This window comes from Zingiber officinale, chromosome 9A, assembly GCF_018446385.1.
Source record: "Zingiber officinale cultivar Zhangliang chromosome 9A, Zo_v1.1, whole genome shotgun sequence".
NCBI lineage: Eukaryota > Viridiplantae > Streptophyta > Magnoliopsida > Zingiberales > Zingiberaceae > Zingiber > Zingiber officinale.
The window spans coordinates 11,745,882-11,757,152 of NC_056002.1; the positions used below are offsets into that span (position 1 = coordinate 11,745,882).

At 36.8% G+C, this 11,271-nt stretch overlaps 2 protein-coding genes across 3 annotated transcripts; one reads left to right on the forward strand and one right to left on the reverse strand.

Annotated features, from left to right (window-relative positions):
• Nucleotides 1-53: 53 nt before the first annotated feature.
• Nucleotides 54-5,727, reverse strand: LOC122019827 (UDP-glucose 4-epimerase GEPI48-like). 2 transcript variants are annotated; one of them, XR_006122047.1, is made up of 10 exons: nucleotides 5,392-5,727; nucleotides 4,232-4,281; nucleotides 3,829-3,964; nucleotides 2,618-2,719; nucleotides 2,307-2,534; nucleotides 1,323-1,404; nucleotides 1,046-1,128; nucleotides 862-953; nucleotides 384-673; nucleotides 54-307 (listed from the first exon to the last, which is right to left on the reverse strand). XR_006122047.1 is itself a non-coding variant. In XM_042577373.1 (9 exons), the coding sequence occupies exons 1-9, from the start codon at nucleotides 5,590-5,592 to the stop codon at nucleotides 514-516; spliced, it is 1,134 nt and encodes a 377-aa protein (XP_042433307.1). In that variant the 5' UTR covers nucleotides 5,593-5,727; the 3' UTR covers nucleotides 54-513. The 2 variants fall into 2 exon arrangements, 1 of the variants encoding a protein (XP_042433307.1); XM_042577373.1 differs by having other exon boundaries at nucleotides 54-673.
• Nucleotides 5,728-6,348: 621 nt separating this feature from the next.
• On the forward strand, nucleotides 6,349-11,027 carry LOC122019826 (beta-1,4-xylosyltransferase IRX9-like). The gene is made up of 3 exons (XM_042577372.1): nucleotides 6,349-7,105; nucleotides 8,664-8,922; nucleotides 10,562-11,027. Exons 1-3 carry the CDS (start codon nucleotides 6,360-6,362, stop codon nucleotides 10,709-10,711), a joined length of 1,155 nt encoding a protein of 384 aa, XP_042433306.1. The 5' UTR covers nucleotides 6,349-6,359; the 3' UTR covers nucleotides 10,712-11,027.
• Nucleotides 11,028-11,271: the final 244 nt, after the last annotated feature.

Sequence of the window (11,271 nt, forward strand, 5' to 3'; positions counted from 1 at the left end):
GAATGAAGAAAAAAAAAAGTTGACTATCTCCAATTTCAAATAATACCAAAGAATGAAAGAAATAAAGAAACAACTCAAGATTTGTTACTACAACAACAATCATCTTAAACGTGTTTCTTGACTAGTCAGTAATTAGCTAATAAACAAGGATTCAATGACACTCATCCAGCACAACAGCAGCATGTACATGAGATGAACAGATGTAAAAAACATTAGGTGAATTCGATCGTCTTCCTTTACTTTGAAATTCACCTCAAATGTCTCTGCTAAGGAAGCTACTTCTGGTCGTCGATGGGCAAAGAATCAACTGCCATATAGACATAGTGTTTACGAACCAAATTGAATCTCTTATGTATTCATCGCGAGGGCAAAAAAGAATGAACCTTGAAGAGTGCAAAAACAAGCACACGAGGAGTGACTCTTCGTATCTGGGATGCATGCCTATTCACAAAATAATCTAATTGAAGAATGATAGCAGCTGGACATATGCCAATGTATGGGGTCATCAGTGAGTTATTTTGTTCGATCCGCTGGAGGTCTGATGTCATTCGAATGTGAAGTATGGCACTTTCCATTCCCATTAGCAGTCTCAGAGGGTGATCTGTATCCCCAAGGGTTCTTGCTAGCCCAGTTCCATTGATCTCGGCACATCTCTTCTATGCCATATTTCGCTCTGCAGAAAGTAAGATCATCTGTCAACGGATCAAGACATTGGCCACGTCGTAGAATTTCAAGACTGATATCATAGTAGTTCTTCAATCATAAGAATTATAACAACAAATAATAAAGACCAGAATAAATAAACGAATTTATGCAATGAAGCATCAAACGAAGGCTATTCTAGATGGACCCACAACGTACTTCCAGTGCAGCTCCTTCTCTGCTTTGGCAGTGGATGCATAAACAATTTCAGCATCACCAGGTCGCCTCCCAGCCATGACTAACGGAATTTTCTGTAGGGATTGGAGGTGAGAACTATGGAAGATGAAGAGTGAAGACAATGCTACGATACCCGAGAGTAATGGACATGAGATAAAAGTGGCACCTTTCCAGAAGCCTTCTCAAATGCTGCAACTATTTCTAAGACGGATGTCCCCCTACCAGTTGCTAGATTATATACTTCACATCCTGCATGATATAAAAAATCTTCCATTGAGACACGAATAAATCTTATCTGGTGATCACCAGCCCTTGTTTTCTAACCAGGTCATTTTAAAGTATGCAGGATTAGATAAAATGTAGGTTCATGTGGGCATGTGGAAAAATGTATAGATTCTTATATATTGCAATGATATAAAATTATAATGTACATACATACATACCTAGGTGAGGGCCCTCAAAGAGTTTCTGCAAGGCTGCAATATGTCCATCTGCTAAATCGAGGACATGGATATAATCCCGAACCTGGAAAGATAGTTTGATGTCTATATGAAGGAATGGCGAATCATAAAGGCAAATTATACATATATTGGTGCGCTATGGAAGTCAGGTAGCACTGGTTATTTTGTATCAATGACTATATTAAAATCTGAAGCATACAAAACTCCTCCAATGCACTTTCTGATTATATTGCATTAAAATCAACAGCAATGTCATGTTATTTTAGTCCCAACTATTTGAAAATGATTACATGGACTTAGTTTTCTTTTGTCACCCTTTGTCTCTTGCGTCTTCAACTCTAATTGATTATAATATATTGATCATTTTGAACATGTATATATTTTCTTAAACCTATATTCTCTTATTTTATTATATATTGAATAGTTACATGTGAAATAGTAATATTTTTAAATTCCACTTTTAGTAACCCATATCTATTCTGGTATCGTCATCTTTGCTATATTAACTTTTTATATATATTGTTTCTTAATTAGTCAACACTCTAATCCTTAAAGTGATGTGGGTTACACCATAGTCTTGTAGATCTTTCTCTAAGACTAAGGCAAGCATGACAATCAGACAAGATTCCAAAAGCTCTTCTCTATTTCAATGACCCCCACTTTATCATATTAATGATATCTTCATAACATATTCTACTCCTCGGATAATAACCAACATATCTAAAACTCTTACTTATAGAACTTTTATGTCTTAACTATTCACTCACTACATTTCATCTTTCCATCAAAATCATAATAATGGAAAACAATTAATTTTTTTAACTTCCTCAAGATATAATCAGCATTAGGCATGTACATACAGGCTATGTCAAAATCACTTTGAAACGCTAGATTTATGCTTTTAAAACAAGTCTATTGATGACTGTTCGCCTAAAAAAAAACAAATCACATGGTAAAGAAAAGTACCGGCGTTCCATCTTTGGTTGGATAGTCATTTCCAAATACTGTAAGAGCAGGTCTCCTTCCAACAGCAACTTGCTGTACATAGGGCATGAGGTTATTGGGAGTGCCACGAGGATCTTCACCAATGTATCCACTGGGATGAGCACCAACAGGATTGAAATACCTTAACAGAATTATATCCCACTCACTATCACCTTTACACATATCCCGACACATATCTTCAGTCATAAGCTGCAATAACATACAAGGGAAGAGTAGCTCAGACAGTATGTGCATTTAGGAGTAAAACACAGGAGCAAAGAGAAAAAAAAAACCTTAGTTCGTCCATATGGGTTTATTGCGCATAAGGGATACTCTTCTGTGCATGGCACTTCTTTTGGTGACCCATAAACTGTGGCTGAAGACGAGAATACTAGCTGAAAACAGTAAGATATTAGTTGCTCGCATGTTTCAGCATTCAAAATAATCAAGGGAAGTGTTGCAGAATGATATATAGGATGAAGTACAGAGATAAAAGTAAAACAATCCGTAAAATCATAGTACATGAAAACAAAACTGGTGAGATCAAATTAGGAACTCAAAATTTATTAATATCAACACAGATTTTTTGTCATTGAACAGATCCATGGGTATGCCTTCCATCAAACATATTGAACACGTTGTCAAAGGTGGCTGTCAATACACTCAAGTCATACACATAATTTTAGCCATCTGGCTTCTCTAAGTTATTACTCAAGTAACCATAGCATAACTAATTATTATCGAACAAAAACATCTACAAATAACCTGCTGCATAAGTTGGATAATTTTTCAATGTGTGTTATAACATTTTGCACGTGTTGTTTGGTTATTCCTGATATTTCTCATACATTGACTTCTCATGTAAAAATGACCTGATAATTGCACAAGAATTCAAAAGTTTCTCATAGTTTCAACCATGCATATATAGGGACAAATGATATCTTTATCACTGTCTCATGATAGCCTGAAGATATTTAAAAATTTTACTTTCGTGATTTTTTTTTCCATTTGATCATTATACCTTCACCTTTTTTACTGTGGCCAAAGTTACATTTTATAATTTATATATTCAATTCTTTTATTGTACTTGATAAAAGGTAAGGGCATGATCAGGAGCCAGAGAGTAACCCAACAATTGTGTTATTTATGCTGTGAGGATGTATAGTTTGGCAAACGAACAGAACTTGAAAAGCTGCTTCTTTGTGACGATTTTGGGAAGATCTATCATCATCGGATAAAACTACTATGATATCAAATCTGAAATGAGCTATTCTACAAAGACAGAAATAACAAATTTAGTCACTCAGTTGTGTCAAAAAAAAATAATAAACATATTTCTGTAACAAATACTAGTTAGTCTACCTTGAATCAGATATTCAGATGTAGTTATGACTTGGAAAAGGTCAACTTTGTTAAAACATTTCAAGATGCCCATTAGCATTGAACAACTTTTACAAATATGCCTGAGTAATGAGATTACTTTGAAGCATAGAAACCACAGTACCTTTTTGCATCCATAAGCAGCCATTACTTCAAAGAGAATTATTGTGCCAATAAGGTTGTTGTTGTAGTAAAGTAAAGGTTTTCTGACACTTTCGCCAACAGCCTTTATTCCAGCAAAGTGTATAACAGCATCGAAACTGCAGAGAAAAATAAGATCACCAGATAATAAACAAATTAGAAACCTATAGAAGATAGTATAACATAACTAAAAAAACAAACTAAAAACCCAGATCCTAGTCATCAGCCCATCACCACCATAAGAAAAGTTGAGTTTAATTATTCCAAGAATAATGACTGGTTGGGCAACATCATCTCATTACTCACATAAGGTCAATGTATATCGCACCTAAACCTATTTATAAAGAGAAAGAATGATGACTCACCAATACTTAAACAAAACTTACTTAGTTGAAGAAAACACCTTTTCCAATGCTTCTCTGTCTCGAAGATCAATCTGCAAGCAAACGTGAAAACAAGCCTCGTAAATCAAATTAGACTGCATATATTTAATTTGTTTTAAGAATCATCAAATAAGGCTACTCTGCTCTTTGAAATAAGTACCAAGCAAGTGAGCTAAGTATAGTTCAACTTCAAATCTTAGCTAAGAGAGAAATGCCTAACTAGTGAAACTACATTTACTGAAAACAGGACTCTTCAATCAACATAGTTATGTGAAACGATGTGCGCCTGATATGCACAATAGTGAAGCTTTACCCTTTAGAACTCCATCAACTAGATTAACTAGGGCTAAGAAAAATGACAGATATTAAAATAGCTTCAAAATGTTTAGTAGCATCGTGCAAAGTACAACAATCAAAATATAGTATAAACAGTAAAGGAGATATTGCTTTGACATTGTCAAGCAAATCTTTTTCCTGATCTTCTTAATCACATCCTAGGTGAGTATAATATCTTTACGAGCTGAATTTCTCAAAATTTTCTGGCATTTTTAGGGAGTTCTGTTAATGGACAAATCTATAGTTTTTTCTACGATTAGTGTATGTTTCGGTGGCATTATATCTAGGTTTGGCCCAAGTATGTATCTAGGTACGTGATTTGCCATCTAGAACTTGACCTTTCACCTAATTTAATGAAACAAAACAAAGTCTTTGACTCCAAAAGGGTTTAAAACTCTCTTTTTGTCATCTTGATGCATCCTAAACTGATGAAAGAAAGACCAGTCTTTTTATTACTCCGAAATCTGAAATTGCATTTAAGATCCATGATCTGGCAACTAGAGCTTGCAGTTCCAACTGTGAGACGGAAATGGTCTCATGGGGCAGCAGCAAGAAGCGCTAACAAAGATTTAGCGCCTTCAGATCTCGGCATTGCCCAATCTTACAAGATAGAAATGGGATACAATTGAAAAGCACCAAAATAAATCAAGCGAAAGTGCCGGAACATTCGAAAAAATCTGACGCAATATCGCCAACAGAAATAGCGTAACGAAAAAATAATAATCAAATCTTTCCGCTAGGGTATCCAATTCGACTACAAAATCCCAACGAAACTACCATCTCAAGATTGAAAGACCTAGCCGAAGGCGGTCAACTCCACCCCGTACCTGATGGAAGGAGAGATTCTTGCCGAACTCCCCGGCGAGCTCCCTGACCCGATCAAGGGCGACTTCCGAGGAGTTGTCGAGGTTGTCCGCCACGACGGCGTGGTACCCGCCCTTGAGAAGCTGCAGCACGGTGTGGCTGCCGATGTAGCCGGCGCCGCCCGTGACCAGGATGGTCCGCTGCGCGGCCGGCGGTGAGGGCATCGGATCGGCGGCGAGGGGCCGAGATCTGAAGGGGCGAGACGTGCGGAGAAGGAGAGGGAGGAAGGAATTGGGACTACTGTAGGGAGGGAGGGAGGAAGGTATGTATACCAGTGGGTGATTCCAGTCCTTACCGCCATGGTCTTCGAGCGTGCGGTGTCGGCGAATATAACTAACTGTAAATATTATTCATTTTAGGAAATTTTACTCCGCCACGTAGGCAGCCCGACGAATCGCAGAACATTTTTTTTAGTAATTTTGTATTTAAATTTTAAGGTCCATGACCATGAATCCAATAAATGACGCGGTAATTAGGGGAAACAGGAATCCAAAATGATAAATAGCTAGTTATTAATTAAATAATTAGAAGTTATTTAATTACCAATTAAATTGCAGTTATTTAATTACTAATTAAATAATTTACGGTAATTTATTTACTAATTAAATAATTAACATGTATTTAATTACCAATTTAATGCTAATCATTTTTTGTTATATGGATAATTTGAATATAAATTTTATGATGGAATATTATTTGAATATTTGTCCAAATATTTTTCCGTACAACCCCAGAGTAAGTTCAGATTTTCATTATCTTTAATTATCATAGTGATTTATTTTAAAGCCTTTTTCTTACCTCCAAAATTAATAATTTTGAAGTTTTATTTATGATATAACCTTAGTTTATTCTATATTTAAAAATTAGTCCCTGGGAATAAGGACACAAATTAAAAGTCCTGCCATTTTCATTTATTTTTCTTCTTTATTATATGCATCTGGTCTGGTCGCCGACGTTCGCCCGTTCGTTCTCCTCGGAGATGGGTTCGATCGAGCGAACGAGGAAGAGGAATCCGCTCTGGAAGAAGGCGATCGCCCACTTCGCCCTCTGCTTCGTCATGGGCTTCTTCACTGGATTCGCTCCGGCAAGCACCGCCACCATCTTCTCCGGCAGCGCCGCCGACCGCCTCCCCGGCCGCAGCATAAGCATCCTCCCCGCCGTCTCCTCCGACCTGGTGGAGCGCGTGGTCGGGGCGGACGCGTCCGCTAACCGGAAGGTGGCCGGGGTCCTGAGATCCATCCCCGCCGACACCATCGGCGCCCATAGCGGTGACGATCCGCCTCCTCCCTCGAAGGAGGCTGCGGAGCGAGAGGCAGTGGCGCCGTCGCGGCGGCTTATTATTGTCGTGACGACTACCCAGTCAGAAGAACGGTTCCAAGCAGCGTTCTTGCGGCGATTGGCGTACACCCTTCGCCTGGTCACGCCGCCGCTCCTGTGGATCGTGGTCCAGGCTCACGCCGATGCTCCTGCTACGGGGGCGATGCTCCGGGATACCGGGGTCATGTATCGGCACCTGACCTTTAAGGAGAATTTCACGTACCACGAGGCAGAGGTCCACCACCAGCGCAACGTCGCCCTAAGCCACGTTGAGGACCATCGGCTAACAGGGATAGTTCATTTTGCGGATGCATCCAATGTCTACGATCTCCAATTCTTCGATGAAATCAGAGAGATCGAGTATGCCCCTTTTCCCGTTCTTCTGCTTCTCTAGTTTTATCTCGTTTATATTCACTAGAATCAATTACACAGTCTGTTTACTAGAATCAACTATGAAAGTGAAGAATAGATCTTTCTACAGTATTTGACCATCACACACTCCCACAAATTGTGCGAATTTCACAATGATGTTCAAATCTCTCTTTTCGAAGATCTACTTCCATTTCAAGTGTATGTGAGAATCAATCACGATATTCTAATAAAAATTTTTCTTCTAATTTGTTCTTTTCTGCTCCTTGGTTTTGGATCTTATGAAAGTATTTATAAGTTCAAGCATGAAGTTTTGAGGTGAGAAAATTTAGGGGATTAAATATAATTTACTTGTTCTATTGTTCTTCAATTATTCCTTCTATGCTTTGTCTTCAAGGAAACTTCCTTTCTAGAGCCTTGTTTACATCTATCTATTTCGTAATCAGCGTTAGTGCCAGCATGTTATCTTGGGAAGCATGCCCAAGTACCAGATGCCCACACTTGATTCTGATTTTGCCTGTTCTCCATTGCAGTTTCTGAAATTTAGCCCTTCTTCCTTAAAGTTTTACCTTATCATCTTCAGGGGAAACACAGTGCGAAGATAGTTTACCATGTAGAGTTTCATAAGCCTTCTACTTTGTAACAAATTGGTTGTTCAAAACTTTCCTCTTCTTCCTGTTCCATATTTTCCGTTCATAAAATACTAAGGGTGCGTTTGGTTTGCATCGTTTTCATTTTCATTTTCTGGAAAACGCGCGTTTTCTAGAAAACAGAAAACGACTTTTTGTCATTCTCTGTTTTTCTAGAAAACGAAAGTCAATTTTTTAGAAAACGCGCGCGGAAAACGCAAACCAAACACCATTTTTCAGAAAACGCGTGTTTTCCAGAAAATGAAAATGGAAAACGTGCGTACCAAACGCCCCCTAAGCCTCTCATATTTTCAGCTGTTTGTTCTCCACTTTATGATTTTTTGAGTCCAATCAATAGAGTTCGAGGTGTGGTCTAGTTTTAATGTAAACATCTCGAATAAGAATTGTAGATTACTTGCAACCTCTGACTTCTTTATATATATTCCTATTTCTTTCTACATTCAAGATGTTTTAATTTTTAAAACATACTTACCAAACTTTTATCTTAGAATTTCATATACTTTTATGTTGAAGATTTATATATGAAACAAAACAAGTTTCTATGGTTGTAGTTTCAAGAATTAATTTGTTCACGGTTCTGGAGTATTTGCAAATCCAACTAATTATATCTGATGGGCAATTCAATACCTTTCTTTGCTACTTTTGAAACTCTGCCATTGAATTTGAAAATCTAGTTATACTGATTATCCTACAAATATTCATTGGAATTCCTGAGTTGGTTTTGGAAGGCAAAAATGTTTACAGAGTTTTCTTCTTCATTTTATCTTGTTATTCTAAATGTTTACTCATTTTATGATTCATATTTATTATGTTAGTTGCCAAATTAAACTATTTGTTATCTTCCTCTAATTCATGTACTGTTTAATTTGTTTCTAATGCCTCACAAAACACAATTTCAGGGGTTTTGGGACTTGGCCGGTAGCAATAGTGTCAGAAAACCGAATGAAAGTGCTGGTTGATGGTCCTATTTGCCATTCGTCAAGGATTGAAGGTTGGATTTTAAAGGACTTGAGCAATGACAAAAGATTGTCGTTGTCTAGTGCAGATGTGAGAGCTAAACCTTCAAAGATAAACATTTCTGGTTTTGCCTTCAACAGTTCAATTTTATGGGATCCGGAGAGATGGGGTCGCCCTACCTCATTGCCTGACACATCACAGGTTAGCTTTAATCATTTTCTCATTAAAACAAAAAACAACAAATTTGAATCTTTTACACAAATTGCTTATTTCTTATGAGCATTTGGTGCATTTGGTCAACTGTCACTTGATTTAGGATTATGAGGTGGTCACTATTCAGTTGTTTACATGCTATATAAACAGATAAACTATGAACTTAGGAACACAAAGGCAACAATGACATGATTTTTTAGCTATTTTTAGCAACATAATATCAGTAGAAATCTTTGTTTTTAATCTTCTTGCTGTTGACATTTACTTTTCCTGTTTATCCTTTTCACCTTGAATGTATGCTTGTATAAACAGGGACAAAAAATTCTATTCATGAACTTGTCAGTTGGTTTTCTGATGCTGAGAAAGGAAACAAATAATGAAAAAAGAAAATTACTGATAAATTTCAGATTGGTGCATCCATGATAAATGAAAATAAATTTTAAAAAATCAACATTGATACTTAGAGATTTAATTTTTATCATATGGTAATTAATATTTTTTATTTTGATAATAAATAGAGAATAATTATCATCCCTGTCTTTGAAGCCTCTACATTCATATTCTATTCTTGCATTTCAATTGTTTGAATTTGAAAGTTCCTCTTCTTTGTAACCTCTAGAGTCACAATGCTCTTTTGTTTTTTAGTTCTAGAGGGCCAGGTAGAAGTTTTAGCTAAAACTATATTAAGGAAGATGATTGTGGATGATGGATAGTTGCAAGGGGCACCTTTTGTTTTAAAATTAATAAGTTTCAAGACCGCAATATGTATGTAGGTGATCATTTTGTATGCATATTTACTTTGGTTGCATCTGAAAATAGTTTATTGGTATTCTATAAGCTTAAAATGATGGCCGAGAGATGTAAACACGTTTTGAAGCGTATATTTTTTTACCAAAAAAATTATATTTGTTAAGGAGAAGAAATATTGAACACCTGCTCTGCTGTGCTATGCCCCGCTGGGTATAAATGAAACCCAGCGAGTACCTTTGCCTCGTTTCTGAGAAGTAATGAATTTAATGGAGTTAGAAGACTCAACAAACTGTTGCCACCAAAACAACGATTATTTGCTTGAGTTGTCAATCACCTATCCCCGGTCAGTCAGCAACCTTTTCTCAATTATCAGTCCGTGCAAGAACCTCTTCCAATAATTATCCCATATCTGACCAAGTAAGACAATGTCTGACACAGGAGATGTTTGATCATGACTAGGAGCTGGTTTTGTCCATTTGCTGGTGTCTTGTCCAATAAATCTCTCATATTGGATATAGTGTTGTTGCTAATAATCAAGAAATCAAACTTTCACACGCATTCCAGTTTCACTTTTCTCCAAATCACTCATCTTAATATATCTCTTCCCTTTTCCTTTTGCACGTGATAAAAAGACTGATTCGGACACGCCGAGTTTTTGATCCCATGATTTAATATGGCAACACCTCATGTTTTAACCACCGCACCATCTCGAGGGGACTCCTTTTCCTTTTTCATGTTACTATACTTAGTGTTTTGACTCAAAATACCTTGATTGTGGCATACTCAATTGATTCTCTACTCTTAGACAAATTGTCGAAATTATAGAATTAATAAATTTGACAATGCTCAACTTACTGACTGATGATGAAAATTTCAGGATTCAATCAAGTTTGTACATGAAGTGATCCTGGAAGACAAGAGCAAGGTAAAGGGCATTCCTGCTGACTGCTCCAGGATCATGGTGTGGCACCTCTACATGCGAAGAGTAATTCCTCTACCCTTTCACCATCAAAACAACGGTAGATAAATGAAATGCCCGAGATAATGGTTTGTGTATACGAGAGAAATATGTCATTGTTAGTTCTGATTTTAGTTCCTTTTCTTTTGGGGAATGCTAATTAAGCTCCTCTCAACAATATTATTGATCATTATTCTTTTTCTATCGCTGCTGGCGCTTTGACAATTAAGGGCATTAGTTTCAAATCCCTGCCACCATTAAATGTCAGGACAAGTTTTGATGACCTACTCCGTTCTGTATTTGTTTTCTTGATTAAGTTGAAGTAACAAGATCAGGAAGTGATGTGATGAAGGGAACTTCTTGTTCTAATCTATTACTTATTAGATTGTTATTCACCAAATTTGTTAGTCAAACATTTGCATTATTGTTCTTTTTTTAACAATTACGTTAGTCTACCAAATATGATTGGAAAAAGAGTCCTTATTTCCTTTCAATCCGTGCAAGTACTTTATTTTCCATTCATGATTAATGTGAGGAAAATGATTCAACAAATAGTAAGAGTTGGTCTGGAATGAGATTAAAAAAAAAAAAAAAAAAAAGACCCGGGGGCTAGGGCTTGGGAAGGGTAT

Coding starts and splice junctions, on each gene's coding strand:
- LOC122019827 (XM_042577373.1), bottom strand. CDS start 5,592: ATGCCCTCACCGCCGGCCGCGCAGCGGACCATCCTGGTCACGGGCGGC. Junction 3,965..4,231: donor AAGGTGTTTTCTTCAACTAA/GTAAGTTTTGTT, acceptor TTTTCTCTGCAG/TTTCGATGCTGTTATACACT. Junction 2,535..2,617: donor ACCCATATGGACGAACTAAG/GTTTTTTTTTTC, acceptor ATGTTATTGCAG/CTTATGACTGAAGATATGTG.
- LOC122019826 (XM_042577372.1), top strand. CDS start 6,360: ATGCATCTGGTCTGGTCGCCGACGTTCGCCCGTTCGTTCTCCTCGGAG. Junction 7,106..8,663: donor GATGAAATCAGAGAGATCGA/GTATGCCCCTTT, acceptor ACACAATTTCAG/GGGTTTTGGGACTTGGCCGG. Junction 8,923..10,561: donor CATTGCCTGACACATCACAG/GTTAGCTTTAAT, acceptor TGAAAATTTCAG/GATTCAATCAAGTTTGTACA.